General features: G+C 33.4%; 2 protein-coding genes across 2 annotated transcripts; both read left to right on the forward strand.

The window, feature by feature from the left end:
• Positions 1-3,145: 3,145 nt before the first annotated feature.
• On the forward strand, positions 3,146-7,312 carry LOC143538589 (uncharacterized). The gene is made up of 6 exons (XM_077032109.1): positions 3,146-3,704; positions 4,836-4,888; positions 5,860-5,897; positions 6,011-6,329; positions 6,407-6,711; positions 6,809-7,312. Exons 1-6 carry the CDS (start codon positions 3,326-3,328, stop codon positions 7,296-7,298), a joined length of 1,584 nt encoding a protein of 527 aa, XP_076888224.1. The 5' UTR covers positions 3,146-3,325; the 3' UTR covers positions 7,299-7,312.
• Positions 7,313-8,790: 1,478 nt separating this feature from the next.
• On the forward strand, positions 8,791-13,237 carry LOC143537103 (uncharacterized protein C23H3.12c-like). The gene is made up of 8 exons (XM_077030943.1): positions 8,791-9,239; positions 9,327-9,391; positions 10,438-10,536; positions 10,686-10,733; positions 11,021-11,090; positions 11,307-11,378; positions 11,576-11,695; positions 12,915-13,237. The coding sequence occupies exons 1-8, from the start codon at positions 9,039-9,041 to the stop codon at positions 13,050-13,052; spliced, it is 813 nt and encodes a 270-aa protein (XP_076887058.1). The 5' UTR covers positions 8,791-9,038; the 3' UTR covers positions 13,053-13,237.
• Positions 13,238-15,760: the final 2,523 nt, after the last annotated feature.

Below are 15,760 nucleotides of genomic sequence, written 5' to 3' on the forward strand. Positions count from 1 at the left end.
CAGACCTTCAGACCACATCTTCAGTTATAGACATTAAATCAGATGAAATCAGATTGCAGACATTTTTTGTCTTAAAAAACAAACAGCACCTATTATACCCTTCGATCAGATAGGATATCGATAGGATAGGATGTCTCACCTTATATATTAATATGTGTGTGTGATTTCAGAGAGGAAAAGAAAATTTTTGAGCGAGGAAGAATGTCTGATGATCAACCTATTTATAGCTGATTTTGGATCCCGTCGCGGTACGCGACGGCCATGGGCAAAGGGCGTCGTGTATCGCGAAGAATCTTATAGATTCGCTGAGTCAGCCCTAGGCATGCGACGTGGCATGCAACGTGTCATCCGCGTAACTTCCACGTCGCGGTACGCGATGGGTAGTCTAAACCCGTCGCGTATCGCGATGGTAGGATTTTAAAAAAAATCTTAATTCCCAACGAAGTGCAAAGTGTGCCATCAAAGCGCCACATTGCGCCCATCGCACTTCGTCGTGCGCGTTCGGGTGCTTCGCACCCTCCACTAGGACCACTGGGTGTGATATGTCTTATAAGAACATTAACATAGAAATTTTCTTTCTTTTAAAGAGTTCACTAGTTTTATAATCTAGCGATGCGGGATAAGATACTTACACTCATATTTATACTATGGTGGAAGCCTCTCATTTTCTTTCCTCCACCAATATGGGATGAAATTTTCTCCTTTCATTTCTTTACTTTTTCCATTTATTTATTTTGTGGTTTGTTATAAAAATGCAATCATTGTTCATATAACCGCTACACATACGATTATTTCAAATATATATTTTTAAATGATGATGGATGAAATCAAAATTAAAGGAGTATATTCTTATGGATAAAAATAGGAGGAGACGAGAGGAACTTGATTGGTCGAGTTTGTGTAATTGCCCATTTAAAAGAACTTGATGTTTGGTGTTGTGTGTTCCGCTATTTCTAGCTTCATGCTAGGCATTGGAGTTCTTTTTAATAATATTTAGCCGTTAAAAATAATAAAAATAATTAGATCAATGATACCATTAAACAAAATACGGTGCTACATATATTATTATAACTAAAACAATATTTGTTTGGACATATATTGTTGTGAGCGCAAAGAAATTGACAAGACTTTTCTCATACCATCTTCTTCGTCATGGATGCCCTAAAATTAAATGGCACGTACTCAAAGCTGAAGAAAACGACATTGTTGTCTTTCCTAAAATTCAAGTTTTTGTTTTTTCACCGGCAAACAGTGAAATGTTTCCAGAGATTTCGTGACACTGGGTTTGTTCGCCGAAAAAGAATGGGTTCATTCGATAAACCGTACCTATAAGTTATATATAAAATCGAAAATGGACCGGGTTCGGCCTAACCCGGTGATTTGAATGTGGCTCCGCCACTGGGTGCTTGCTTTTGCCAGGGAGCTGCCGTGTCCGTGTTTCGACACGGCTTGCTTCTTCCTCATGAGCTCCGCATCTAGTTAAGATACGTACCTTCGTCTGACAATGAACAAATATCACAATTTCTTTTTTTAGAGGTGCAAAAGTGCCGAGTCAAGCCCAAGTTAGATTAGGCTCGAGCTCGGCTCATTTAACTTACACAGAGCTCGAGCTCGAACTCGGCTCGTTTTGAGCTATATATTCAAAGCTCGAGCTCCGACTGTGAGTAGATTTTCAAGCTTGAGATCGGCTCGTTTGCTATTTATCAGTTATTTTTATATAATTATAATTATTTTTATATATTTTTTATCTGTTATAATTTTATGTAAAAAATTATATACATTATTTAGTTATTTTTATTTATTTTTTCATAACATTATATATCTTAATTAATAATTATTAAATATATATCTTAAAAATAATATAAATGACATGCTTAATATGGCTCGCGAGCCGGCTCGAGCTCGTTTATTAAACAAACTTACTTTTAGGCTTGAGCTTGAACTCAAGCTCGGCTCAACCGAGCTTTTTAACGAGTCAATCTCGAGTATGTGTAAGTGTCACATTCGATTGAATTCAACATAAGTTATTCTACCACTTAATATCTTTTTTAACTCTTTAAAGGTGGATTGACAACAATTATTCCACTCCAAAACCTTAATTTTCTATTCTTCTTTAGCAGGTTAGGTCAATCTACGGGTTCCACTCTGAATAACACTTCGTATTGAAAACAATAAGACGGGTCATTATGGGCCTTGAAAAGGGGAGGGGGGGGGGGGGGTTGGAGGTAATGTGACATGACTTTAAACTTTAAAGCTTTAAACATCGTGTCGGGGTGGTAAGAATGGGCTTCAAGACATTATCAGGCGGCAAAGATGAAGCTTCAACACATGATGGAGCCCAAATGCTAAAGTGGCGGGGCTTTAAATTGCAACACAGTATTAAACGAGTAGAGTTTTAACATGAGATGACGCTTTAACTTAGCCTTTAAAGCAACTTCACAACAAGCCGTGCAACAATTTCTTGGTCTAAGTTATTCTAAAAGGGGGAACAATCATATAAAAACTCTTAAAAAAATAGAAAAATCATAACTCAAATTTTAATAAAAAAAATGTAAAAATACAAAAATGTTTCCACCGCCTTCCTTTTCCTTAAAAATAAAAAAATTAAAAATCTCGAAAAATACACAATGTTGAGGGAAAAAGATCATCGTGTCTTTTTGTTTATTTTCGTCATTGATTGTGTCATTTTATCTTCACTACGTGTCTTTTTTTCATGATATTGCTTTATACTACTCAACATTACATTATATTTTGTTTGCCATTGTGTTATATTTTGCAATCTATTGTGTCTTTTTTTGTTTATCATTGTGTTGTGTGTTCATTTTCAGCACTGTGTTTCTCCCGGCATTATGTCTTTTCATCGTTAGTTTTCTTTATAACGGGAATGACGGGGGAAACATTTTGGTTTTTTTAATATTTTTCATTTGTTATTTATATATCAAGTTATTTTTTTAAACATTATTTTCGAATTTTTTAAAAGGTTTTTTTGTTTTTTTTTAACAAAATCTTCTCACAATTTTCATTTTTATCTTCCTTTATATTTTATCTTTTCCTCACTTTCTTTACGTAAGAAATCTTAAAAAAAACATTTACAAAAGCATTTTACGAAAATATAGTAAATTAAATTTAAAGTAAAACAAAACCAAATAAAATAAAAATCTTTATCTTCCTGCTTCACTACCGGTGTGTATGTGTGGCTATCTTCTTCCTCTTGTCATCTTCCATCTGTAACAATAACCTGAAACCCTAATCCTACCTAACTTTTATAACACACACACACACACACACACACTCTGAATTCAATTATTAACTGAATGACCTCCTCATGCCTTTATTAGGTACTCTATCTGGCAATTCAATTGGATTCAATCGAATTCATCATGTTTCATTTCTATCCAGCAATTCAAATACCACCAGACGGAGATATAGATACAGTTTCCACAATCCTACAAGTATTCAGATGAACCGTGGCCGGTTAATAGTTAGAGCAGTTGCTACACTTGAACCTGTGTCTACTGATAAGGAAACCGATAAGGAAAATAATAATAGTAATAATAATGATAATGTTAATGCGTCACTGAAGACGGTTACTAGTGATGAGAAACAACCGGTTCAAGATGAGAAGGAGTTGTTGAGACGGAAGAGGATATCGAAGGCGAATAAAGGCAAAGAAGCTTGGAATAAAGGAGTTAAACACAGTCCAGGTCATATATTGATTTTAAACTCAATTTACATGTTATTATTAATACTCTTAGCCTAAGTAGTTAATGCGGAAAAATATCGGATATTTGAGATATCAGTTATCGCGGTGAGATGTCGGTAATTTTAATAATCATCATCGTACTCAGTATATCCCACCAATAGGCAACAACAAAACTATGGTAGGGTCTGAGGAGGGTAGGATGTAGAAAACCTTACCTCTGCCCAATATCAGTAATTTTAACATAATCTAAAATACATATATGAAGCAATTTAACACTAATAATTCAGTATACTCACCTGCCATTAACCTTTTGCAACTTGCAATACACTAACAATCGTAGCAAGTAGGAACTGATTTAGACTTAGACCATATGTAGTGGGGCGCTTCCCACCCCCATAGCGCCGGGAACACCGCCCCCCGGGGCGCTATGGGCACCATGGAGGGGAGGGGCACTTCCTACACAGCGCCAGGTTGGGGGGGGGGTTTGGTTCTGATTGGTGGGTTTTTTATATGTTATTTTTTTTGATAAATAATAATAATAATAAGGTAATGATTGTTGGGCCTCCATTCACTACACCCCTTTTAGCTAAAAAGCCCCTATGCTGATGTGGCGCCATATGTCGCACAACGCCCACAAAGGAGCTCCATTCACTACACATGGTCTTAAAACACTAGCATTGAACATTAAAACCTGATAATTAAGACTTAAAACGGGAATATCGGTGATATATCAGCCAAATATCGGTTAATATCTCCGATATTTTATCAAGGGACCGATAACCAATATATTACCGATATATCGGTGATATCGACTGCGTAGCTCTTAGCTAGTACGTTTCTCAGTTGTGTTCATAATTGTTATTGTGAGAGAAATCGAGTGAAAATTAAGTATAAATCTGTGATGATTATGTTACTGAGATGGCTCTTGGCAACAAAAGTGAATATTAGGATTATCATTGGTAAAACTGTGAGTATGGATTATTATCGGCCAGTAGGTCTCTTAGGAATTAGGATTATTATCGGCCAGTAGGTCACTTAGGAATTAGGATTATTATCGGCCAGAAGGTCACTTAGGAATTAGGATTATTAAAGTCTATTTTTCTTTGTTTTATTAATATGAATAAATTTGCAGAAACTCGACAGAAGATACGGGAGAGGACGAGGCTTGCTATGCGTTCTCCGCAGGTGGTTAATTATTTTGATTTATGTTTGAATCTCAATCTGTAAGCTTGCAGTTTGCAGTTTGAATGCCATATATGTGTGAACCTGTTTACATTGGTGCCTGTTTTGACCAGTTGTAGAATTTGAGATCCAAATTGACCCATTATATAATTTAAGTAGACCTAAATTGACCCATTATTAATTTGATATAGGCCTATAGACGATTAACGAACCAAATGTTAAGTACTGTTCGGTTGGAAGTTCATTTATGCTCTTATATTTAATAAATGAGTTAACGTGAACAGCATTTTTTGTTCGTTTTAGGTAAACAAATGAACATAAACACATGTGTCGTTCATTCATTTATGTCCGTTTACGTTTGTTTGTTTACGTTCGTTTTTCAACATTCATTTGTTTAGGTAAGCGAATGAACATGAACACATGTATCGTTCGTTCGTTTGTTTATGTCCATTGACGTTCGTTTATACAAGTTTGTGTATGTTTATATATGTTTGCTACTTTATGCTTCTTTTCTTTTTAATTTCTTTCGTGTGTAATTATTAAATTTTTTTAGGTCCATTACAATTTAGTATAGTTTTATTGAACTTTTAGGCCCATTATGTTGATTTTCACGTTTACTTTTATATGGTCTTCACTCCTTATGTAGTTATGTTTGTTTATGCTCATTCACATATGTGCAGTTATGTTCATTTATACTGTTAACGGACAAGCATAAACGAACATGGACATGTCCATTCTCATAATAAAGGCACGCAAACAGAAAACTCTGTTTGTTTAGTTGTTCATGTTCAATCGTTTGTTTGGTTAAAGTTAAACAAACAAACATAAACCCTTCATGTTCGTTCAGTTTGTTTACAGGCCTAATTTGAGTTACCAAATGAACCTGTTTGCAAACATTTTTTGTAATCCAAATCAATCTGTTTAGTAAAGAATGGGTCATGATTTTCACCCCTAATTACAATCTGTCATTGCAGGTCAAGATGAAACTGCTTAAGGGAATACATAATCAAACGTATGTCTTTTTTTCCTTATTATTTGTCAACTCTATATCTTTAACCTTTTCACGTTAACGTTGATGTTGACAGTTGAATCATGATTCTTTAAAACATGTAAAACATTGTGCAGTCGCGAGACAAGATTAAAGATTGCAGCTGCAGTCAAGCTCACGTGGGACCGGAAGAGGTTCACCCGGAGAATGATAGCTCGGTGCCACCGCGAGTGGCTTGACCTAATTGCAGAAGCCTCCAGAAAGGGCCTTTCTGGCGAGGAAGAATTACAGTGGGACTCATATGAAATTATTAACCAACAACTCGGTAAGGAGTTTAGAGAAGGCATCGAATCAAGAAAGAAAAAACGTGGGCCGGGCCCAGGCGGAAGAGCCCCAAAAACCCTTGAACAAAGAAGGAAAATCTCAGAAGCCATTGCTGCAAAATGGGCCGACCCTGTAAGTTTCTGTCTCACATAAATCAGTTTCATTTTGATTCATAATTTATGGATAAAGTTTTTATTTTTATGTTGCAGGCATATCGCGATCGGGTTTACAGCGGCATAGCTAAGCAACGTGGCAAGAATCTTTCCGAGCCTAGAGATCCTGACTGGGGGACAAAAAAGAAGGAAGCTAAAAGGGTCAGACCCGTGAAGAAGAGCGACGGGTTGTATAATAATCTCAAGGGTAGAAGTCAACCACCTAAAGTCAAACCCGTAAAGGTGCCACAGGCGAGATTTAAAGATCCACAAGCTAGATACAAGTTAGAGATGATAAAGAGTATTAGAGCACAAAGAGCGGCTTCAGATCCCAAAATAAGTGAAGCTATCTTAAGAGCCAAGTGAGTTCATCTTTCAAATCACACCTTTTTTTTATTTTTTTTATTTTTGATCACTTAAAAATGTATTGGGATGTTAAAAATTTATTATTTCTTTCAGTATTTTGATCGGTGAAGCGCAGAGAGCTGCAGAGGCGTTAGAGGCGGCTGCAGCAATGAGTCCAGTGGCTGAAGCGTCTTTGATTGAAACCAGGAAGTTGATTGCTGAAGCTATGAGTTATATTAAGTCTATAGAGACGGGTAATAGTGGAGCTCTAGAGGCCGGTTCTGACGAGGAGATAGTTGAAGGTGTAAAGGAAATAGAGCGAGGAGAACGAGTGAACGGTTATCCATCTGTAGAAATTGAAAAGCTTGGTGAGACGGGCCTGCAGGCGAATGTTAATGGATCAGTGCATACTGACCTATCATCGTCAATAGCACCATCACCATCACCACCATCATTATCATTGCCATCTCCACCACCATCACCATCATTGTCGTTACGGAGTGATGGTGAGAAACAGGGAAAAGGCGGCAAGGGGAAACGATGGGTTTGTGGGAGGCTGGTTGAAGTCGAATATCAAGATGAAGACGAAGATGAGGACCAGTAGAAGTAGTAATAGTAGTTGTTTGTTGTGCAAGATAATATAATTCTAGACACAAAAGCATATGATACCTGTTCTCTTTTAATCTATGCTTCCATTTTTGTACCATCTAACATTCTTTTCATATGGTGTGTATCTAGTTGTGTTTTATTTCAACATCACTTCACATTATAGGATAATATTAGTATAAGTTATGAAAGTGACCCAAATCGAATATTTTAAACGGGTCAAACAAGTCAGCGTGAAACGCTTTGAGACGTTTAGGTTACAAAAATCGAGACATGAGCTTCATGTACGCAAAGCGCCCGGTGTTAAAAGTGTAGGTTCTGTTGTGTCCTTTTTTACAGTAAAAAAAAGGTCTGAACTCTCCACATACATAACTCACTCAGTTCACAATACAAGTTTTTATTTTTAAAGAGATAAATATAATATTATTGTTAAGGTATGTAAATCATTGTTAAGTAGTGGGTTAGTTAAAGCATGACTGTCTACGTGACAAGGATGTGCTACTTTAACTTGGCCCTTTAACTTGCACCACTGTACATGGTTTAAGATCGAACGTTATCAAAATTGTATTGTTAAGGTATGCAAACCAACCTACTAGATAACTTCATTCACATATTTATAGTTTTATAATTATTTAATTTTTAACAACCTAATTATTATAAAAAAAGAAATGAGCAAAGTGCGGTTTTCGTCCATGTGGTTTGACTAAATCTGCTATTTTAGTCAAATAGTTTCAAATTTGCGGTTTTCGTCTCTGTGATTTCATTTCACTTGCAATTAAACCCGACCCTATTAACTCCGTCAAGTTTGGCCATTAAAGCCCGTCAATCACGTGAGGGGCACGTTGATGGGCTATGCAGTCGATATCGCCGATATATCGGTTATCGGTCCCTTGACGATATATAAATCAGAATATCGGTACCGATAATATCAACGATATTCGACCGATATTGGACTAATATATGACCAATATATCACCTATATTTCCGACATCAGTGTTTTAAGTCTTTATTATAAGCTTTTAGTGTTCAATATTAGTGCTTTAAGTCTTAATCAATTCTTACTTGCTACGATTGTTATTGTTTTGCAATTTGCAAAAGGTTAATTTGTTAATGGTAGGAGACTATACTGAATTATTAGTGTTAAATTGCTATATATATTAATTTTACATGAAATAAAAATTACCAATGCGATAACAGATGTCTCAGATATCGGCCCTTGACCGATATCCGATATTTTTCCGCATTAACTGCTTAGTTGATGGTTTTAATGACCAAACTTGACAGGGTTAGTGGGGTCGAGTTTAATTGTGAATAAAATAAAACCATTGAACTAAAATCACATATTTCGTCAAAGCACATGGACGAAAACCGCACTTCACTAAAAAAAAAATAGATATAAGTTGGGACTCAACCTGTATCTTTCAAATAACAAAAGGGAACTACCTGAAAACAAAAAATAGCAAAAGGACCAATAATTAAAATACTTCGGTCATCTGAGTCACCGATATAGCACTAAGCAGAAATAATCTCGCCGCTGCTTATACGCTCCCATCTTCACATTCACATTCACATTCCAATTCATATTCATTTCCTCTGATTCAACTGAATTAACAAACCACAACAGAATTCAGTTATTATTATTATTATTATTCTGTTACTCATTCCATTCCAATTCATTCCACCAGTGATAACAACAAACAATCAATTTCAATTTCACCGTGTCGATTAATCAATCATCATGAGAGCTAGGTTATTAGTGTTTCCGATCAAAGGCAGGAGGAACTGGTGCTTCATTCGATCCGTTGACCGGTCAAACACACAATCTCAATCCTCACAGTCTCCAGACACCTTTAAACACCTCTGGCAGAAGATTTCTTCCAATTCGAATAAATTGACTGCCGCTAACGTCGAGCTCTGTATCGATTTCGCAGCGAATAAGGCACACTGTTATTTCATGTTATTATTATTATTATGTTAATGATCATTTATTATTATATGTGTATTGATTTTGTTATTGTTTGTGTAGATGAATAAGGCGTGGTCCGGACTCGAGAAGGCGCCTCCGGGGAGTTTTAAGAGTAAAATTCATAGGTATAATAATAGTTGTTGTTGTTGTTACTATTATTATTATTATTATTAATATTATTTTGTGTTGTTAGGTGATGTTGATGTTATTATGTGATAATGTGATATGAGGAACTGATTGTGTTTTATTTTTGTTTAAAAAACAAAATATTCAAGTCGGTTTCAGTATTAAAACTTCATGAAAATTTAAATTCATAGGTATAGTTATTAACTTATTATTGTTATGATTAATTTTTTTGTGTTGCTATGTGATAATGTGATATAAGGAATTGATTTGTGTTATTTTTGTTGATTGATTCTAACTGGCACGATCGAACTCAAAAACGAAATAATCAAGTCGGTTTCAGTTCAAAGCTTCCTGAAAACTTGAATATATTGGTACAATGATAATAATTACTTTTTTGTGTTGTTGTGTGATGTTGATGTTATTATGTGGTACGATCATTGAGCGATTGATTGTGTTATTTTTGTTGTTGATTCTAACCGGCATGATCAAACTCAAAAACGAAATAATCAAAGTCGGTTTCAGTATCAAAACTTCCTGAAAACTTAAATTCATAGGTATAATAATAATAATAATTATTGTTGTTATTATTATTGTTATTATTATTATTATTATTATTATTTTGTGATGTTGATGTTATTATGCGATAATGTGATATGAGGAAGTGATTTTGTTATTTTTGTTGATTCTAGCTGGCACAATAGAACTCGAAAACAAAATAATCAAGTCGATTCAATATCAAAACTTCCTGAAAACTTAAATTCATAGGTATAATTGATATTATTATTTTGTGTTGTTGTGTGATGTTGACTTTATGTTATTTATGTGATAATGTAATATGAGGAGTTGATTGTTTTTGTTTTGTTGATTCTAACCGGCACGATCGAACTCAAAAACAAAATAATCGAGTCGATTTCAGTATCAAAACTTCTTGAAAACTTATATTCATAGGTATAATAGTTATTATTTTGTGTTCTTATATTATGTTATTATGTGATAATGTGATATGAAGAATTGAGTGTGTTTTTTTATTGATTATGATATGTAGTTTGGGATTAAAGCTTTTGTCACGTGTTAAGCCTTCTGAGATATTTTTGAAATCGATTCCGAAGCAGTTAACTGGTGTGGAGGTTGTATTCCCATCAAGGTTTGTTTTGGTTTATCTTTATTATCATCATATTTTTAGTACTCTAAGTTTTTGGATGTTTTTTTAACAAGTTTAAATGATCAAATTCGTATAAAGATAATGCTGGACATCACTGCATACTGACTCTTTGTGTTTGATTTTGTTTGAAGTTTAAATCCGAGGCTTGTTCGACGAAGACTAAGACATATGGCTTTAAAGTAAGTTTTATATATTCGAAAGTTTTTATTGATAATTACAATTTAGCCTTGTTGTATTTGTTCTTGTTAATACAAGTCATTACTTGTATAGTTACATGAATAACTATTTGATAGTTTGTTTTGCTATTATGGCAATTTGACGGATATTTTGTAGGTTTCAACTTATAAATGTATTCGTTATATCGGCACCTATAATTTTTGTCTTTCTGTAATTAGTTTGTTTTATCCAAGGCATTGATATATATTTTGATGTTAAATTTATAATTTTTTTTCTTTCTAATCTGCAGGGGGACTATTGTTCATAAGAATTACTTTTATGGATCTGTCACACTGCTCCCAGTCACCTCTGCTTTTGCTGTATGTATATCTATCCACAGCTGGCATTGATAATAAACAATATATATAATTTCTTGTTCTGCAAAATTTGTATCACATAGAATTTTATTATTTTTGAGATAAATTAAAGTTCATTTTTGATATACTATTCGTTCACTTTTAATCAGTGTTAGGCTGCTGTAAGGCTTGTTTTTTTATAGTTCTTCCTGCACAGATTTACCTTCTTTTTTTTATTAGGTTCTACCTTTGCCAAATGTACCCTTCTTTTGGATATTATTTCGCACCTATTCCCACTGGAGAGCTCTCAAGGTTAGTTAAGCTTCTAAAACCCATTATGAGTCATTAGTTGCTTTATTATGGTTCTTTAATGATCTTTTGTTACTTGGTTAACCTATCCATGATGTCATATTGTTATATCTCATGTCATAATTTTGCATGCATCCCAAGTTTTTTTTAATATGAATTATGTTGTGATGTGTGTACACTCACTTTGTCTATATCTTCAGGGAAGTGAGAAACTTCTTGAGCTGGTATCGGATTCCTCAACGAATCAGAACTCTTCTGAGAAAGACCATGGGAATGAAGAATCAGAAAATGACTCGGATGAGGAAACTCACCCTCCACTGGTAAATTACACCTCATAGTCTTTGTTTACCAAAGCTTTTGATCTATCAGATAGTGTTTGGTATTGTGAATAAAATGTTGGTAGAACTGTTTATATGCACATTATGTGTTGATATGATACGGTAGTAAACTGTTGTTAGGGTGTTTGGTATTGCTTAACTCAACTGCTTATTTGAGGTGATAAGATGTTTTGGGTAAATTGTTTGAAGTGGCATATTCCAACTGCTTCTTTTTTAAAAGGCAATATGTATATAAGCAATCTCATCCCACACCCAAAGAGGGGGGGGGGGGGAATTCCTATCGTTTATTTCATCTTCCATTTTGTTTCTGTGATCTTCAATAACAGAAATATGTTTCAAAAATCATAACTTTAACCTATTTTTTCTGCCAACATTAATTAGAAAATATGCCTCTATAATCCGAGTTACGTTTTTAATGGGCTTAATTATGTTTAATATGTATGATTTATGATTTATATATTAAAAAAATCAATAACTTCTATTAAATGTTGTATGAAGTAGAGATAAATTTATACATCTTCTTACATAATGTAAAAAATTACATGAAAAAACATTCTATTCCTTCAACTTAACATGATAATGAAATGTAATGATCCATTCCATTGCATTTCTGATTTCATTACCTTGTCCATTCCAGTCAACCAAACCAGGTCATAATAATATGTTATTTGGACGTTTTAGTAATATGTTATAGTTTTAATGATTGTATGGTTTTATTTTATTTAGTATTTTTATCTGTGATTTATTGACTAGTGTTTATAGTATTTGTTGTAGAGTTGCATGTTTGCTTACTTGACATGCAAGGTTTTTTATATGTACTTTTTATGCTTTTATTTTGTTAGTAAGCAAAATGAAACATTAATATGTTATATGTAATAATGTAGAGTGTCTCCCTATAATTTAATGTTTTAAGTATAGATTTGCATATTATTAAATGACTTAATGTATTCATGTATATATATTTGATACAGTCTATCATTTAAGTAAAATAAGCCCTCACTATTAAACATATTGGCATTTCAGTAAATCTGAAAAAAAAAACAAATTAATCTTGAATTAAGCCCAAGAAACCATATGAAATCTGCGTTAACGAACCGGTTAATGAACACAGTGAGAAGCCTGCATATTTTTGATCAATTATTTTGTAACCTCATTTAATGCATTATTATCATTTCACAATAAAATGTAAATGTTTGTGCAGGTAATGCAAGCATCTGAGGAGCTTGAAAGACTGATCGGAGACGGAAATGATGTAAGCAAGTGTACATTAAAAGACATTAGCAAGGTCTTCGATTTGAATACAACGGATGTTCTAAAATACCATCAACAACAAAACTAGCCGCACTTATTTTAGGAAAAAAAGAATTAGATGGAAAATTTTGATTTGTTCAGCCATGTACTTATATTGTTCCACAGACAGACATGGATCTCATTAATTGTTTTGTTTCTCAAAATTCATCACATGTCCAAGGATTATCAACACTTTTGTAAGTTCTGCTGCTGCTGCTTTATGTCATAAATCATTAGGAGGTTGTTTGGTTTCAACAATCCAAATGTGTATTCCTTTTGCTAATGATAAATTTGGTTGTAACTGCTGAGTCAGGAGTTTTAATTGTGCTAAAAAGTGTAAACTGTTGTAATATTACACAAAAGGTGCGATATTTACTGTACGTTAATACGGGGTGTTTGGGGTTGCTTGTCGCAACCCTTTGGTTTGACAAGAAAGAATGGTGTGTGCTCGAAAGGGGGGGGGGGGGGCATAAATCACACGTTTTTAAGACAAACTACTTGTTTTGTAGGTAACAAGTCGCATAGAATTAATTAACAGTTACGCTTTAAAATTAGGGATTTTTACATATTTTCCTTTGCTAAGCTCATCAATTATATATTTCTTTAATCATAAATATGAATTACATATTTTCTTTTCTTAATTCTTAATTACATATTTCTCCAAACTAAAAAAAATCAATTACATAATTCTTAATTACATAATAATAATAATAATAATAATAATAATAAAAAAGAAATTTTTACAACCTAATTTCCCGTGTTTTCACTTGTTTTTAAGTAACAAGTCACATAGAATTAAAAATTACATTTTAAAACAAGAGATTTTTTTACATATTTTCCTTTGCTAAGCTCATCAATTATATATTTCTTCCATCATAAAAATGAATTATGTATTTTCTTTTCTTAATTTTTAATTACATATTTCTCTTGTATAACCCAAACTTCACATGTTTTAAAGTAACAAGTTGCATAGAAATATAAATTACATTTTAAACAAGAGATTTTTACATATTTTCTCTTGCTAAGCTCATCAATTACATATTTCCTCAGTCAAAAAATCAATTACATATTTTTTCTTTCTTAAAAATTCTTAATTACATATTTCCCCAAACTAAAAAAATCAATTACATAATTCTTAATTACATAATAATAATAAAAGAAATTTGTACAACCCAAATCATAAGAGGGGCCGAGGCACTAGTGTGGGTAAGGTTCATGGGTAGTTTACCACATGTCAAACCCACCCCTAACTATATGGGTAGTTTGCCAAGTTACAATTTGTGGCAAAGGTTTACCATGTATTTATATGCTTGTTGGAGACGTTTGAATTAATTAAAACACCCATTAATAATCAATTTATTACATATATGACAAAAAAATTATGATACTTATGGGTATGTGTTTCTAGTTATTTTCTGGTTTGTGGATACTTGAGGGTAGAAATGTAATAATAGTGTATGATTGGCCGGTGAATGAGTAGTACCATGAGTGTCTCTTCCCCTCTAATAAACCAAAGAACATGTTTGAATATTTAATTGTTTAAACATAAAAAGAAACCCTTTTATTTAATACCCAAATATTTTCTTGATTTCTGTCTAAACATTTTCAATAATTATAATAATAGGTTACAGAAGAGTGAGATTTAATTATGGCCGTCCGATAAGATCAAAGATTGAATATGGGCCGTTTGATAAGGATGAATTAAAAAGCGGTTACTTTTCATTACATATAACTACCCGGTCTACCCCACTAACCCATTTAGATTGGTAACCACCCACTACTAGACATAGTTATTCCCACTCGACTATTGGTATAATTAAACTAAATTCTACCACCTAAAAAAGTGCATTTAGTTTTAACTTCTCACTACCCATGTCCACATTATGTATGTATTGGGTAATTTTGTGTGGTGGATCAAATGTGTTGGAAGGGAATAAGTGTACTAGTGGGTAGTTACATACTTTTATTTTCGTTCATAACAGTTAATGTATATATTGTAGTTCCTATAAAGTTGGGATGTGGTGTTGCAGTTGCTAAATTGTAGTGCATACCACTCTATATATATAATTGGATTTTGATTGCTTATAAATGTAGTTATGAGGTTCATTTTTAATTGTGTTGCTAAGTGCTTCCGTCATGAATAAAGAGTTAAATCATCACACATCTGTATGATGAGGAGGTATTTAATTCAGTTTTTTGTTTCTAAGTTTCTTATACTTTATCCTCTAACGATTGATATCTTCCTACTTGTAGAACAAAGTTATTGAAACAGGAGGTAAGCTTTATGAGGTACATGTGGTGGAAAGCATGTTTAAGTTATTTGAGTTTCTAATGTGTTTTTGTTGTTGTTATTGCTGAACTTTTATTATTTTGATATTACATAATATATATGAAATTTGATACCATGATTGTGTCTTTGTATATATACTAAGTTTCTACGAAAACTCAAAAACAGTACCAACAGATCAATGGTTTTTTTTATTATCATTATTTTTTTATTTTTTTATGTGTTATTGTTTCCTTAATTGTAAAGATCTAACTTGTAAATATCGTTTGTGTGTTACGCGAACTTCCTAACTGGTTTTCATTTGTGTTTTTAGTTGCACAAACCTGAGAAGGTCGTTGGTGAACCCACTTATATTAAACAGGTAACAGCTTAACTTGCTTATTTGCTGGCTAGCGTACTCAAATCAAATGCTAACACATGTACCATTATGCTACTAACAGGAAGAAGATTCATTTTGGGGGGGACTTGAA

The sequence above is a fragment of the Bidens hawaiensis genome, unplaced genomic scaffold, assembly GCF_021521415.1.
Source record: "Bidens hawaiensis isolate Kalapana, Puna unplaced genomic scaffold, B.hawaiensis_p1.1 tig00000780_1, whole genome shotgun sequence".
Taxonomy (NCBI): domain Eukaryota; kingdom Viridiplantae; phylum Streptophyta; class Magnoliopsida; order Asterales; family Asteraceae; genus Bidens; species Bidens hawaiensis.

Excerpts from the sequence above, each read along its gene's own strand:
- LOC143538589 (XM_077032109.1), top strand. The coding sequence starts at position 3,326 with ATGCCTTTATTAGGTACTCTATCTGGCAATTCAATTGGATTCAATCGA. Across the intron at positions 3,705-4,835 it reads AGGAGTTAAACACAGTCCAG|AAACTCGACAGAAGATACGG; the intron begins GTCATATATTGA and ends ATAAATTTGCAG. Across the intron at positions 6,330-6,406 it reads CTGCAAAATGGGCCGACCCT|GCATATCGCGATCGGGTTTA; the intron begins GTAAGTTTCTGT and ends TTTATGTTGCAG.
- LOC143537103 (XM_077030943.1), top strand. The coding sequence starts at position 9,039 with ATGAGAGCTAGGTTATTAGTGTTTCCGATCAAAGGCAGGAGGAACTGG. Across the intron at positions 9,240-9,326 it reads TCGATTTCGCAGCGAATAAG|ATGAATAAGGCGTGGTCCGG; the intron begins GCACACTGTTAT and ends TTGTTTGTGTAG. Across the intron at positions 10,734-11,020 it reads CTAAGACATATGGCTTTAAA|GGGGACTATTGTTCATAAGA; the intron begins GTAAGTTTTATA and ends TCTAATCTGCAG.